This window comes from Lotus japonicus, chromosome 5, assembly GCF_012489685.1.
Source record: "Lotus japonicus ecotype B-129 chromosome 5, LjGifu_v1.2".
Taxonomy (NCBI): Eukaryota; Viridiplantae; Streptophyta; class Magnoliopsida; order Fabales; family Fabaceae; genus Lotus; species Lotus japonicus.
Window position 1 is genome coordinate 4,771,113 of NC_080045.1, and position 16,724 is coordinate 4,787,836.

The 16,724-nt window shown below is 39.9% G+C and overlaps 1 protein-coding gene across 2 annotated transcripts; it reads right to left on the bottom strand.

Annotated features, from left to right (window-relative positions):
• Nucleotides 1-1,461: 1,461 nt before the first annotated feature.
• On the bottom strand, nucleotides 1,462-15,061 carry LOC130717314 (long chain base biosynthesis protein 1). 2 transcript variants are annotated; one of them, XM_057567499.1, is made up of 13 exons: nucleotides 14,817-15,061; nucleotides 14,424-14,637; nucleotides 14,203-14,297; nucleotides 12,726-12,817; nucleotides 11,844-11,937; nucleotides 11,682-11,754; nucleotides 11,478-11,610; nucleotides 10,984-11,158; nucleotides 8,388-8,528; nucleotides 8,192-8,287; nucleotides 2,290-2,431; nucleotides 1,967-2,094; nucleotides 1,462-1,892 (listed from the first exon to the last, which is right to left on the bottom strand). In XM_057567499.1, the coding sequence occupies exons 2-13, from the start codon at nucleotides 14,539-14,541 to the stop codon at nucleotides 1,716-1,718; spliced, it is 1,464 nt and encodes a 487-aa protein (XP_057423482.1). In that variant the 5' UTR covers nucleotides 14,542-14,637; nucleotides 14,817-15,061; the 3' UTR covers nucleotides 1,462-1,715. The 2 variants fall into 2 exon arrangements, with proteins under 2 accessions (XP_057423482.1, XP_057423481.1); XM_057567498.1 differs by having other exon boundaries at nucleotides 14,424-14,668.
• Between the last annotated feature and the right edge of the window lie 1,663 nt (nucleotides 15,062-16,724).

Sequence of the window (16,724 nt, forward strand, 5' to 3'; positions counted from 1 at the left end):
AAAAATAGAAAGTTAAACCAAACATGTTTTCTAAATATTGAAAAATTGAAAATGAAAATCATTTTCTGAAAATAGAATTAGAAAATGAAAATAGAAAATGTTTTCTCAAACCAAACAGGTCCTAACTTCTCCTATAGTTTTTCTTCTATACACAACTTGAACCCAATATCTTACTTAAGGGGATCGAATCAAACAAATACTACTTAGACAAATCACTCGTTACACCAAACATAAGAACTTTGCCATAGTAACATGCAAAGCTGAAGAGAATATAGATAACAATATTGAGTTGTGTACCACAAAATAGTAACAACACCTATATATACATTTTTTTTCTCTATATCTCTTCCTAACATATCACATTACGTAACACATTGATTATTTTTCTCTCTTTTCTTTATATATTTTGGTGTCTAAAAAAACACATCAATCTCCATTGTATATATAAAATAGTTAGTTTTCATAAAAGAAAAGGTAAAGGAGAAGAAACCCACCATTGATGGTAATGGATGGTCAACAAATGGAAATGGATGAGAGATTCGCGGCAGAATTAAAATGCAAAATTGCAAATAAGTAAAGGCCATTTAAGTAAGAACTCATGATCTCCTATGTCCTGCATCTCGCAGACCGAAAGTTGTCAGAATGACCAATGACTAATAAATAATCCTTTTCGAAAGTAACTTGCAAAAAGGATATAGCCCCTAACACTAGTAGAGAAAATAAAAAAACAAACCTTAAGGACGAGTTATGATATATACACACCTCTCAACTTTTTTTCCACCTCCATTCTATTTATTTCTCTCTTCTTTATCAATTAAATCATATATCACATCTTTACTTTCTCTTTCCTTTCTTTCTATCTCTCTCTTCTTCCACCTCTCCACACCTCACTTTTGAGGTGTGAAGATATAATTATCCAACCTTAAGTATTTCTCAAATATGGAACCCATCGCACATCACTTAATGATTACGATATAGTTACTTCATGGCAAATTAATCGAGCAAGTTATATATTTGACAATCCCTAGGCACAACATCGCATATGTTGTGCACAAGGGAAGCCACTAAGCCTGTACATGACTACACTTGCAAGCATTCATCCCTTGACTAAACGCTCTTGTTCCCAATGGTGTCTTCTCTTTAGCTCACTCCTCATGCAAATAATAATAGTGATAGTTCTGTTGTCAAATACTGAATATTACGGCATCTATGCTCCCAACTTAATGTTCAACAGTTTTGTGTTTGCAATTTAATTAGGACAGGTGTTAGTTGCTATAGTTATAAAACAGCTATACATAAACAGACACTCTTGTATATAAGATCAGTTCATTGAATCATTAGAGGGTCAAGTTTCATTTTTCTCTCATCTTCAATAGCCAACCTCATTATTGAGCAGCTAACTAATGAATAATTTAATGTTGGTTTTCTGACAAGCATGCCGTCCACGAGGGCAAATCGGAATGTAATTGAAGTGTTTGCCATAAACCAATAATAAGAAACATTTAACTCCTTTATATTCTACCAATTAACATGTATAAACCAATGAGCAACTCGCAAAAAAATACTGTTACCCAGTAGAGCAGAAAAAATTACATAAATTACCAACTACAACACTTCTTTTTATCAGCCTGGATTTCAAAAATGATCACCAAAAAGTGGTATAGAACTGATAGGTGCATAAAAAAAAGAAGCAGAAGAGAGGTGTACATCAGTGTTCAATTACGACCACCCAGGACTAATGCAGCGACCCTTTTCAATGATTCAGATGCCTTGTGAAGATCAGACTCTGAATGCCCTGCAGAAACAAACAATCTAATTCCTACAGGCAAACGGCATTTGTCCAATGTTGATCTTTTGGAAGTCACCACAAACACAGAATCTTCTTTTAAAACCTGTGAATACACAACATTAAGTACAAAGAAAATTGAAAACAAGAAATAAACATTGTCAAAATAAGATTTCTTACACGCTCAGCAATGTTTTCAAGCAGATGTTGGTCATCCTTCACGGAACCTGTTGACTTCAATAGTCTCAAATAAATAATTGGTGACTCTGGATGACTTGAAATTGTGAAGCCAGGTATTTTTGACAATCCTGAAGCAGCCAGCCAATGTATCTCAGATTAAAGTGCTTAACCGAAACAATGATAAAAATTCCTAGTTTTATTGGGAGAAAAGGACGCAAATAAATAGCAATTTGAACGGTTACACTTACATATTATGCACAGACCAAAATGGAGACATGCAATTCCATTTATTTTATGAAACTAGCAATGAGATCAAAGTTTACCTTTCCATAACACAGCAATGTTGTTCTTCAACTTCGTTATCAAACTGGGATTTTCCTCAAGGACATCAATAGCTGTAATTGCAGCGCTTGCAAGATATGGGGGCAAAGAAGCAGAAAAGACATAGCCAGAGCTACTCAATCGCTACACAGGTTCAAAATACAGTATTAGTGGACGGATGGATAAGAAATATGTTAGGAACCCAATCCTGACAATGAGACAAATACAGAGAAAAAGTACAAGAATGATAACGAAGATTGATTATTCACAGTAAAATGGCAGTACACAGAAAGGGAATGGCACCCAAATCTGACAAGAGCTAGGCTCCTTAATAGGAAGCTCAATGCTTCCTATCCATCTCTCAAATTAGCTAATGATAAGGATAGTCCTCTCAACCTATCTAACTGCCTTCTTATACTAAATCTATTACAATCTTCCACCTCACCCTCCTTACTCTAATTCTGTTAGGGAATAGAATCTGTTACATAGATATTTCATCTGTCCTCTCCCTATTTCCCTTCTTACCCCTTCTAGTATAAACCTTCCACTGCCTTGGCCCACCATGATCCTGTACGAGAGGCCCATTGAAGTCATCACCTCTAACAATACCCCCTCCTGGAACATCAACCTTGTCCCCAAGGTTGGGAGTCAAAGCTGGAAACTGGCTCTGTATGGTAACAAGATCCTCCCAAGTCGCTTCGTCCACAGTTGTGCCATCCCAGTGAACTAGAACTTGTGGAACCTGAATTCCCTGTCTAGAAATGTCACGGTGAGCAAGAATAGATCGGGGTTGCCCCGCTGGCTGCTCTTCACCATCTAAATTATCAGGGAGCTCCGAATCGACAGAATAACTCCCGATAGCCCGCTTTAGCACAGAGACGTGGAAAACAGGATGCACCCGCGATCCTTCAGGGAGCTGCAGCCGGTAAGCCACCGCGCCGACGCGAGCCAGAATCAGGTATGGTCCAAAATAGCGAGCAGCAAGCTTCACATGGACACGACTGACCACCGATTGTTGCCGGCGAGCCCGCAGTTTCACAAACACCCATTCCCCTACCTCGAAAGACAGGTCTTTGCGTTTGACATTGGCATAACTCCTCATACGTTCTTGTGCCCGAGCCAAATGAAGCTTAAGTTGTCGGAGAGCTTCATCCCTATCCTGCAGCTCCCTTTGAACTGCCTCCACCCTGGTTTCGCCGATGGCCCAGCGAGTTAGCACCGGCGGCTTGCGACCATACACCGCCTCAAACGGGGTTTGCAAGGTAGCATAATGGTACGTCGTATTGAACCAGTATTCAGCCCAATGAAGCCATATGGCCCAGGATTTGGGCTGGTCAGCCGAGAAACAGCGAAGGTAAGTTTCGAGACAACGATTGACAACCTCAGTTTGTCCATCGGATTCGGGATGGTATGCTGAACTCATCTTCAGATGAGTACCCTGTAGTCGGAATAATTCCTTCCAAAAATGGCTCATGAAAAGAGGATCCCTATCACTCACTATGGATGCAGGTATGCCATGTAAACGAACAATTTCCCGTGTGAAAAGATCGGCAATGCTCTTCGCAGAATAGGGATGCTTGAGGGGAAAGAAATGACAGTACTTGGATAAGCGGTCCACAACAACAAAGATTGCTTCATAGCCCTTGGACTTGGGCAATCCAGTGATAAAATCCAAGGATAAGTCTTCCCAAATTTGCGCTGGTATTGGCAAGGGTTGAAGAAGGCCTGCAGGTGAAGATGCCAGATATTTGTGCCTCTGACATACGTCACAGCTTTTCACATAGTCCTGAATGGTGTTCTTCATGCCTTGCCAGTAAAGGTTAGCTGCCACACGCCGGTATGTGCGCAAAAATCCCGAATGACCTCCTTGGGGTGAATTGTGGAATTCCTGCAACATTTGGGGAATAAAAACAGAAACACTGGACAACACCAATCGATCATGATAGAGTAATACTCCACGCGACCAAGTATATCCAGGGTGAGCCTGAGGATTGTGTTGCAAATCCTCAACAATTTTGGAAAGCTTGGCATCCTGCTGGATCTCAGTTTTGATGGTATCTTGATCTGCCCAGCAAGGGAAAGAAACAATGGAGCGCAACTCCCCAGATTCAGTAATGCGCGAAAGAGCATCTGCACCTTGATTTGATTTCCCCGGTTTGTAGACAATTTCAAAGTCGTAACCCAGCAGCTTCGCTGCCCAATTCTGTTGATCCCCGGAGACTATCTTTTGATGAAGAAACTCTTTAAGACTCTTTTGGTCAGTGGTAACCACAAACCTGCGTCCCAATAGATAGGGGCGCCAATGCTGAATGGCCAACGCCACCGCCATGAGTTCCTTCTCGTAGGCTGACTTAGCAAGGTTTCGAGGGCCCAATGCTTTACTAAAATACGCCACAGGATGTTGGCCTTGCAAAAGAATGGCCCCAATGCCCAAACCGGAAGCATCACACTCAAGACGGAATGACTGGTTGAAGTCGGGCAAATGAAGAACAGGAGCTGTAGTCAATTTGTGCTTCAATTCGTCAAAAGCCTTTTGAGCGTCAATTCCCCACACAAATGCATCTTTCTTTGTCAGTTCAGTAAGGGGCCTTGCTATTTTCCCGTAGTCTTGGATAAATTTCCGGTAATACCCGGTTAAGCCCAAGAATCCCCGTACCCCCTTGACATACTTTGGCACGGGCCACTTCACGACGCTTTCAATCTTTGTTGGATCCACTGCCACCCAATCTCAGAGATCAAATGCCCCAAATAATCCACCGAGCGCCCTGCAAAATGGCATTTCTTCTTGTTGGCAGTGAGGCTCTGTTGCTCCAAAATTTGCAAAACAATTTCCAGCTGAGATAAATGCTCCTCCCATGTAGCACTATAGACTAGGATGTCGTCGAAAAACACCAGCACTCCTTTTCTGAGAAAAGAACGAAAAATCTCATTCATCAAGCTTTGGAAGGTAGAAGGCGCGTTCATGAGACCAAAGGGCATGACCAAATATTCGTAGTGGCCCTCATGTGTTCTAAACGCGGTTTTGTGCACATCCTCCGCTTTGACTCGAACCTGGTGATACCCGGATTTCAGATCGAGTTTGGAGAAATAGCGAGACCCATGGAGCTCATCCAGCAGTTCCTCTATCACTGGAATCGGGAACTTGTCGGGCACAGTAACACGGTTGAGCGCGCGGTAATCGACACACATCCGCCACGTATGATCCTTCTTCTTGACCAATATCACCGGGCTCGAATAGGCACTTGTGCTCTGCCTGATTATTCCTGCTGCCAACATATCCCTTACCTGTTTCTCAATTTCGTTTTTTTGGTGATGGGGATAACGGTAAGGTCTCACGTTGACCGGCCCCTGCCCCTCTTGGATGGTAATGCAATGCTCTCTGCCCCGGCCTGGAGGGAGGCCCTGTTTCTCTTGAAAGACTGTGGCGTAGCGTTGGAGGAGCTCTTCCAACTCGCATTGCTGCTCAGGCGAAAGTTCTGAAAGGCCCTGAGGTTCTGTTTGGCGTCTTCCCCAAGTGCCCATCATTCTCGTGTCCTTGGTGTGCACTGAAGCCAGAATACTCTGCAACGCTTCCAATTCCAACTCCTTTGTACCAGTCTTAGCTCCCTGAAGATTGACCCACTTCCTCTCATGCCAGAAACTCATGGATTGAGACTGCCAATTTACAATGGTGTCACCAAGTGTCTTGAGCCACTCAATCCCCAAAACCAAGTCAGGTCCCCCAAGATCAAATAGTTGGGGAGAGCATCGCACCCGATATCCGTCGATATCGACCTCCAGCAGCTTGCAACGTCCCTGTGCTTGAGACTTATAGCCATCTCCCATTCGTACGACCATCTGGGGAGTGTCCTCTACCTCCCAACCTAATCGTCGAACTAGACGACTATCCACGAAATTATGGGTAGCGCCGCTGTCCACGAGAATCACCACCGGCACCCCAGCTATGGTACCGCAGAGTTTCATGGTCTGGGGTTTGTCCCCATCCTCGCTTCCCAGACTGTTGATGCTCATCAAACTCAATTCGGCATCAGGCTCATCATCGCCGTCCTTGACCTCCATGGCTAAAATGTTGGCTTCCTCGACGGCATCGCCGTCTTCTTCTAATATGAGTAAACGCAAGTGTTTATCTGGGCATTGGTGATTCGGGTGGAAAGGCCCACCACACTTGAAACATAAGCCTTTTTGGCGCCTCTCCATCAATTGGGGATATGTAAGATGGTTGAACCGATGAACCCTCATTCCCTTGGCCCAACCCTGTTTGCACCAGCTGAAGTATTGTTTTTTGGTGCTTCTGTTCTAACATTAGTATTGGGCCTATTTGTTGGGCCTGACTCCTTGCTATCACGAACCCATACCCACTCAGTACCACCGGGTTTGTTGGCTCCACCCGTTCCGGATCGGAAACCCGTTGACCCGAAACGATTAGAACGAGTTTGGCCCGACCCGGTTTCGCCCTTCACCTCCTTCTCTACCACACGCGAGACTACCAGGAGACGAGATCTGCTCATACCACCCATGGCTACTAAGCTCCTGACTTTGCCTCGAATCTCCTCTTTCAACCCGTGTAAAAAGTACCCTTGGAATTGTTTCTCTGGCAGTTTCGGAATCTGAGCAGTCAAATACTCAAATTCAGAAATGTAATCATCGATCGTCCCACGTTGACGGAGCTCAGTGAGCTGCTCATAAACATCACCTTCTCCATGGCCGCCATACCGTTCCAACAAAGCTTCGCGAAGCCTTTCCCATGTAAGTTCTTCCTCAGTCTCCAGGAGGGAATTGTAGAAGTGAATCGTTCCCCCCTTCATACTGAGCTGAGCTAGACTCACCTTGACTTCCGGTGACGTCTCCTGCACTCTGAAATACACCTCCGCTCTCGAAATCCAGCCGGCGGGGTCCTTGCCGTCGAAGATCGGAAGCTCGACCTTCTTCATCGACTGGCGGAATTCCTCCAATGCATTCCCTTGCAGTGAAGAACGTTTCGATCGGTTCTCTTTGTTCCCATCTGAATCAGGGATTTTGCCTGACTGTGATGATTTTCCCACATCGAGATCTGGGGTTTTGTTGCCTGGATCGCCATCGTCGTCTCCAGGAACCGATTTCCCCACCGCTTTCTCAACCATCGTCAACAGCGTCGTGGGTAAATCCTTCATCGCGTTGGTGACTGCTGACAGTGAAGCCCGCATTGCCGCGAGTTCACTCTCCAAGGCATCGATCTTAGCTTCCATCTGTGTCGTTTTGATTTTCCTGGGTGGCATTCACCGATGAATGATCCGGTAGGTCGGACCAAATTGTTAGGAACCCAATCCTGACAATGAGACAAATACAGAGAAAAAGTACAAGAATGATAACGAAGATTCATTATTCACAGTAAAATGGCAGTACACAGAGAGGGAATGGCACCCAAATCTGACAAGAGCTAGGCTCTCAATAGGAAGCTCAATGCTTCCTATCCATCTCTCAAATTAGCTAATGATAAGGATAGTCCTCTCAACCTATCTAACTGCCTTCTTATACTAAATCTATTACAATCTTCCACCTCGCCCTCCTTACTCTAATTCTGTTAGGGAATAGAATCTGTTACATAGATATTTCATCTGTCCTCTCCCTATTTCCCTTCTTACCCCTTCTAGTATAAACCTTCCACTGCCTTGGCCCACCATGATCCTGTACGAGAGGCCCATTGAAGTCATCACCTCTAACAAAATAGGTGCCATCATCAAACAATAACTTCGTGATGCACAGGCAGCTTTAAATAGGCATAAATGACTGTAAGTATTAAAAAAAATCCTTGAGAAATAAATTCTTAAATCTACATTCATATTTCTTTTTATTTTTTTTAACTCAATATAATCAGAAACCCAACACAACACTCATAAATATACATCACATATGACACTGCCATACTTGGTGATCAATAACTCTTGCATTTCCAGTGCAGAATCCTCCTTCTGTGGCCAATGCATGTCCCATAGCAGCAGTTATAATATCCAACTTCTCAACCTGCAGCATGTGACCATAAATCACAATCAGCATTGCAAATTTTAATATATACACACTTACATCCAGAGTAGCTGCACGTAAATAAATTTTCAGTACATACCGGAACGTCATAGTATTCAGTGAGACCTCTTCCAGAACTTCCAAGCACACCAAACGAGTTGCTCTCGTCCATCAATACACGAAAACGATATTTTTCTTTCAATTTAATGATCTCATCCAAGGGTGCTATTTGGCCAGAATTCTGAAAAATTTACAGAGAAAAAGATGTTAACAGGCATTGATCAAGCAATTTTAGATTTCATGTAGGCAAGTCATTCGAGCATTGATAGAAATAGTATAACAACCACATAAAATAAAATAAAAGAAAGTACAATTCCAATTCGAACCTCTTGTGCCAACAATAGAAATTCAATTTCACCAATAGACAGACTCTGAAATTTGGTAATCATACTGACGAGATTAACAAGAGATTCATACTCTTGAGGGAGACCTTCAAGAACTATATCTAACAGCTCTTTCAGAAACTGGATCTCCAATTGCACAAAGAGAATCAGAAATTGCCTTAACACGTAAGAAATACTCACTAACTGTGTGATTCGAAAGAGCAGTGTTACAAAGCTCAGTTCATAACTGACATGCCTTAGCTCCGGTTTGCGAATGGAAATAGGCATGAATTTTGCCTCAAGGTTGATGAGCATGACAGCAGCATGTGAGCTTTGTAAGAACGGGACTGGTGGCCGTGGGTTGGAGCCAAGATCAGAGAAGAGAATCTTGCTGCTCCCATGCTTGGTATGCAGAAGACTCAACGCCTGACTCGTGAACAGATTCATCAGCATACTTCTCAGGAACCTTTGGATTGAGGAGAAAAAGATGCAAAGAGTGAGCAATTATCACCGGCTACACCTATTGCTTCCACACTAGGAAGTTCTTATCATCTAATTTGTCAGAGATCACATGAGAGAAGGAGAATGGTGCAGATTAATCAAGGGAAAAAGAAGCATGCATCTTCAGGCCAGTCGCTGACGGAGATGGACACTATTGAACAAGTTGCTGTGTCTCCGGTGATGATGACAGAGACCGCGAAGAAGATTGAGGAGTGCCGGTGCTAGCCATGAACTCCTGAACCTAAGCTCTAGATACCATATTAGATTTAGAGAATCTGATTGTGAGAGAGAGTTAACAGAATCTAACTGTATTATCGATTCACTGAACTGAATAGGTGTGCATGTTATAAATAGTCAGTTTGAGTGTAACTGACTATGAGCCGGCACCAAACTAACTATCTAACAGACCTAACAATACATCATAACAGTGTACTCTGAATACCAGCAGCACATGAATAGCTAACAGCTTTCATACTCTTACATGAATGGTTGAGAATACCAGCAAAAGTAGCAATTTTTTAAGGAAAGAAATTGCGACATACACGATCTAACAGCAACATGCATATGTTCTTTATTATTTACAACAACACCATTTTGGCTCTTATAAAACAATCTGGGTTAAAAAGAATTAGAAAATTGATGAGAAGAAAGTTGCAGAATAGTTGGTTGCAACAACTGCAGAATCTCTCTGTTAAAGCAGTAAACCAATTATGAGCCAACAGCTAATATTATTAGGAGATCTAATAATGATCATGGTATTAGAGTAGACATACGCATTGTCCAGACCTAATACTCTTAGGTGTCGGAGTGGGTTAACTCCACAGTAGCTAACTGGCTATGAATGTTGGCCAAATGGATATGGTTGGTGATGGCTTTGGAGGTACACATTGAAGGAAGAAAAAGAATGAGAAGAGGATGGGTCATGTGGAGTCATGTTAGTGGGACAGAAGACGTGTTCAAGCTTTATCTTTTTCTTATTTCTGGAGCGAAAACTTACCAATGCTGCTCAGAGCCGAGCAGAACGGTGAAGTAGAAGACAGAGAAAGGGAAAGAAGGTGACAGATGGGGAGAGAGGAAAACTTGAGTTTTTAAATTAAATAAAGTTTGGCTAAGGAAAATGGCAAGAAACCCATAACTATTTTTAAACAGAAAAAAAGGGAGGGGGGGGGGGGCAGTTTTGTCTAAATGAAAAAGTGTCGTGTGCTATTCTGCTCCTTCTAAAATTGTAGTGGGACTATCATAGTGAAAGGTGCCGGATGAATATAAGAGAGAAAAATAAACTGAATTACTATAATAGTATTGAATTATACAGGGAAACTCAGAAATCCTTAGGTCCAGTCTTGGGAAAATAAAGAAAATAGAAGAACTCATACTGGCAAATTAGAGGATGCTTCTCCCTCTCCTTCACAATTCACACGATTATTCCCACCTCAGCATTCTCTCTCCTTCAATTCTCTTTGCCCAGCTCGATTCCCCGAAAGATACTGCCACATCAGCAAGGCAGGTATCACTAGTGGGAATTAGGGATATTCCCCCTTCTACCCATCCTAACATATACTTTAGTAATACTGCTACTCTTTAAGGCACAAAATGTTCATTTCAGTTCTTCATAAATAGTTTCAAATTGCATTTGTTGATTACCCTACTATCTCAGCAGCACTAGTATTTCATATAGCACAATTAACCCATATCGCAAGTTGCCAGCAATTCATACAGCTGTTTTATTTTATAATTGAAGGTGGTAAGAACTTCTTAGGAAATACAAGATAGAAGTGTAAAGCTGATCTACCACATGCAATAGACAATATCTACCTGGTAGATGGCTTCAACAACAATATAACGCCTCAAGTTCTTGACCCGCTTATATTTGATAGTAATTTTCTCTAATGTTTCTCTTAAAGAATCCATGTCATTGTGCTTAAAATACACCACTGTGCTTCTAGAAAGATGAAGGCCATTCTGTATTCCCCAGTGGACTCCCTCATCCCTGTAAAATATAAAAACTTACCTATGAAACTTATAACATCAGAGTTATGTAAACATAGTCTCCAATGATCAGGAGGTGCCAAAGGACATTTCTTTGCAATATATGGAAATATAATGTGGATGGAGAAGTAAATCGGATCATTCCTTATACCATTCTTATAAAGTAAAAGCAATGACATAAAACCATCCAAATAATTCTCTATGTCGTGTCTGGTTTTATCTTTGCCCACTATAAATGTCGTCAGACAAAAAATTGGGAAAAACTGAACAACTGAACAAGACTGCACAGCAGATATCCAACGACAAGTATGCATACTTACGCTACAATTATATCTCCTTTCTTAGAGAAAGCAGGAATTGCACTGAACATGGTCGAAAGTCCATAGGAGTAGAGAATTGAATCAGGGGTTCCTAAAAACTTAGCTATTCTCGCTTCACAGTCAAGATGGACATCTGGGCAGAGCAAAAATATCATAAGAGAGCAAATATTTCCTCAAAAACAAAACTTCAAGATTAAGTCTTACCAATTGTTCCATAAAACCCACGGGGACCACAAGAACCAACACCGTATTTCTCTAAAGCAGAAGTACATGAGTCCTACAATATAAAGTACATATAGATTCATTCACTGGCTTGTCATTGCCCAAAAGGAGGAATTTATTATTGATGTGGGACCATTTCCTTACAAGTAACTTTTGATGACCTACAAGCCCAAGATAGTTTGCTGAAGAAAAATTGACAACGTCTTTCCCATTAACTATGGTATGTGGCCCAGCAGCACTGCATTAAAAACATCTCATTATCAGGAGGATACAAAAAGACAATTGCCCGAATTTAACATACTGTTTGACTTGAATATATAATGAGCTCATGTCATTTAAATGCCCAGAGTGAAATCGTAATGTCTAAACTCTAAACTACATAACAAATTGAGCCCATTATTAGATACTTGTCAGTTGTCGACACTCAAGATCATATACTTCAACAGAATAAACTTTAAAATTGTGAATTACGAGGCCTCCCTTTATTTTCAAAATCTAAAAATGAACCTTCCTTATTTTGAACTTGAATAAAACCTCCAGCTCCCCAATATATTCTGCTAAAATTTAACAACTAGCAGAACGTGTGTGACTTTGAAAACAAGAAGCATCTGAAATCTTATGAAATCACAGGGGAGAACTTTTTATTAACAAATTTCATTCAAAATGGAAAGCAATAATTTAAGAATCTAAAGGGTTGTCTAGTGCAAGAGAATCCCATTATAGTGGGGTCCTTTGATGTCGCAACTTTAACCCTGTCTTGGAGTGGTTGTTTCAGCTGATCCATGACCACTAGGTCACAAGGTGACAAACTCACCAATGTGCCACGGCTCACCCTCAATAATCCCACGAATCTAAGTAAAGGAAATGTAACCATAAAGGTGAAGTTGACAAGGACAAAACATATGGTAATTTCAGGGAAGGCACTCCGTCAGCGAAACATACAACAAACATGAAATTTAACATGCTTGAGACAATAAGAGTATGAAAACTAAATGGTAGTGCTACCACCAGAGAAAGCGCAATCACCTCTCCAGCACTGGTGGTTCATACAACATCTCTTCATTAAGAGAAGGAATAAGGGATTCTGGAGCCCATTCATCACATAGCTCGTCAATTTCCTGCAAACATTTAGTAAGCACCAATTTATGAAATGTCAGAATACTACAACATGATGAATGTCAAATTGGATATTAGCAACACTAACATGTAAAAACTAACAGTATAGTTAAAAATTCCATACAGTAACTGAAAAAAGAAAGAAACTCTACCATAAAAAAATCTGGTAATAAAAAATTAAATCCAGAAAAAGACTGATTAATATAATTATACGTTTTAACAGAACTCAATATTTTTAAGCATAGCTGATAACAGAAAGGAAGAATAAACTGCTAAGCAAACAACATTACAACAATAATATCACTATCCTCTAATATCAATCATAATATTGCCACATCTTCCATTACAGTAGTAGCATATTTTGAAGCACAAGAGGTACATAAGATATGCCATTGGAGAAGACCTCATTACAAAGAACAAAAGTTTACAAGTCGAGAACAAGACAGAGAGAGATAACAAGGTACAAGTCAGGCACACAAGTTAGTTACTATAAAAAGTGTGAAATAAACAATCTTCAATTTCCACGTCACGTGAAGAAGGTCTTCAGAAAAAATTCAACTGTATTCCAGAAATGTACAGAACAACAATATGGCCTGCAAAGCTACCGACATGATACCAATTGAAAACCTCCTGTGAAAGAATTTTAGAAGATGGGTAGATTTTTCCATACACAATTATGTCTTAATCCATTCAAATATATCTTCTAAAACTTACAAACTAAGGAAACAATCCTTCAGAAAGCAAGTCAAACTACATCACAAAGAGAGCTGCTATTATACCACCAACAGTGGAGGGATAGTGAGTCCCAAACTTAACAAACTTAAATCTTTGATGAATTGACCTCCAAACGTTCAGGCAAAAGAAAACAGAACATCAATGTCAGAGTAGTTCCAAGTTCCAAGTAAGCACCAGAAAAGAGCATACGATCAGTAAAAACAAGCTTAGCTAAAAGTCCACATCTGAAGAAAATATTTTCCATCTATATGAAACCTAAAGATCAATCGACCTTGAAAGCTCTAAAACCTCCTAAAGAATAACAAGAGATGCCCCATGTTAAGTCCCTAGAACTACTAAAAACCCCAATAACTAAGTATCTGTTTCTCTACTTACATTCAAGTGTTTGAAGAAATTCTAAAACCCAACATTAATAGAAACCACTTTTCAAGTGCACTATACACTCATACTAACTTCATAAACAAATTAGAGGAGAAGCCTACTTGCATTTGATCAAATAAGCAAACAAAGATAATCAAACGAATTTCAACTCTATTTTATATAAAAGTTTGCTCAAGCTATATATCAGCTCTACATTGCTATGCTACCACACAATCAATAAATAACTAAGAAACTGAATGCAAATACATAGTAATGAAAGTGTTGAACACACCTTGTTTGTTAAGGGCCTTTTAGGAGGCTTGTAACTTTTCTGGGAGAGCAAGAATAGTATGACCACCAGGAGAAAAACTTCGAGAAACAAATGTCCTTCAAACAGAAGTTAAAAACAGATAAAATCAATCAATTAACTAATCAATCAACACATAATTCATAATTAATCACATTTCTAAGCATCAAACCATGATATGAATTATGAAAAGACTATGTATATACCACCGATATTGACTCCGAAAACTACAGCTCGCGCAGACGGAGCATCAACAGCAAATCTGAGCCAACCTAACGCAGTGTTGACAAAATCCACAACAGTTGCGGCCATCGGAATCTCCATATCTCAATCAAATCAGCAACGATGCTATCAACAACAACACTCATGCATGCGCATTTTCCACTGATTGAAAATCCTCACACGACACACTCAGACACTCTGAAATCAAATATGATCCAAATCAAAAACCCTGCGCAGCGCAATACACGATTCAAACATCATCAACATTTTCATCTCAAAATCAAAATCAAAATCATTGTATTCGAAGCAAAAACTGAGAATCACGATTCGAACGACGATGGAAAATGCGAATTGAATGAAAGGAAGCAAAATCGTACCTGGCGACTGGAGAGGGAAACAACGGAGCGAGATTCAGAATCAGATGAGAAAGAGATGAAGAGAGAGAGAGAATGTTCAAAAACAAATGGGGAATATTTTTATTTGGGATGAATCGAACGGCTATGATGGCGCCACATCAGAGATCGTCACCCATCAGTTAACGGTTGGCATGACGCGGCGTCTTTGTTTTCTTTCTCTTCCCACCACCCTCGCTGGTTTCTCGTCTCTTTCTGCATTCACTTTCTTCTTTTTTTCCGCAGAAAATTCGCCTTTTTTCTTCTTTTGGAGTTTTAAAGCCCGGTTAATCATCATATTAGTGCATGCAATTAAGTGCAAATTCGAGTTTAGCCCCTCTCTCGAAAAAAGTTTGGTATCTATCCTCACGATTACGGTCTATTTAGTTTTTTACATTGTTGGATATGGAGCTCCGACGAAAGAGCTGACTAGCAAGCGAACTTTGACGTGGTACGTCACATGTCATTTTTTATTTTCATATATAAATTACAAAAATTCAAATTAATTCATCATCTTCATTCCGCTCTTCCATCAACTTCATTATATCTTCATGTTGAAGTTGATAAAGCAATCATAATCTTTATGAACAAACCCAAAAAAATCATTAACAAACCAAAAACCTTAATCATCATTTTCAATGGAACTTTCATCTTCATATCAAATCCAAAACCCAACTTTTGCATTCATTAAATGTTCTTCACCTTCATGAGCGTTCTTCATCTCAAACCAAACACATTAGTTGTTAGCCCCACAATCTCTCCCAACCCACCATCTCAACCCATAACCAGGAAACTTAACCTCCTAATCGCAAAACCCTGTAACCCAAAACCTATCAAGACTAACCTTAGATTATTTAAAATGTTTTGTAAATCTAATGGACTAGCCTATTTTAATAAACATATGATTAATGTAAATATATTTTATCTTTATTATTATTGTTGCAATAGGATTTTATTATAATATTTTGATATTATGTACTAATTTATATTTTTATATATTTAAACAAGTTAGACTTATATAATGATTTAATGATATTAGTCTATTTAAATATAGATTTATGACATATTTAAATAGCTTACTATGAAGTATGAATATAGATAAGCTTTCGCACCTTGAAAATCAAAAATCAGCCTTTTTTTAGAAAGTAAAAGAAGAAATACACCGCTCACTATACAAAAGAACTGAGGCCAAAGCTTAGGAAAAACAGGGGAAAAAGATGATTAGTATATCAAAAAGTTAATCACCGCTCACTATACTTAGCCCCTCCCCCCAAAGAAAACAACCAAGAAAAACCCCAAAAAAAGGGCAACAACCCCTAAAAATCAGCATTTTCATCATACATAGTAGCTCATAATTTTGCTCACTTGTTATAGAAAAAATAATTTTAATACTCTTTATGTCCTAATTATAATTCACATTTATCCAATTCTCTATATTTAAAAAAAGTAGTTGCAGGCAATAAATTTGTAAAAAAAAAAAAATTGACTTTCATAGATTACCCATGAATTTCTCTGCCCAAAACATTTTTTCTTAAATCACATTATCTCTTTCATATTAAATATAAGGATAAACATGAAAAAATTTGGGGTTCAATTCCAAACATCAACTCCTCCTTGTGTCACTGTAAGCGTCTTCCTTCTCGCACTTCTCTCCGTTCATTTCACATCGCCCTCCTTCTCTTCTCGCTTCCAAAAGATGGATTGGCAAGGGCAGAAGCTCGCGGAGCAGCTGATGCAGATTTTGCTGTGGTTGCATTTGCAGCTGGGTACTTCATGGCTTCTTCTTTTTTCGAAAGTGAAAGATAATATTGGATAAATAGAAAGGACCAAGCAAAAGAGCAACCACCTCGCAAAGGGGATGACATCTCAAGGTTCGAACCCTTCACCCTTCAC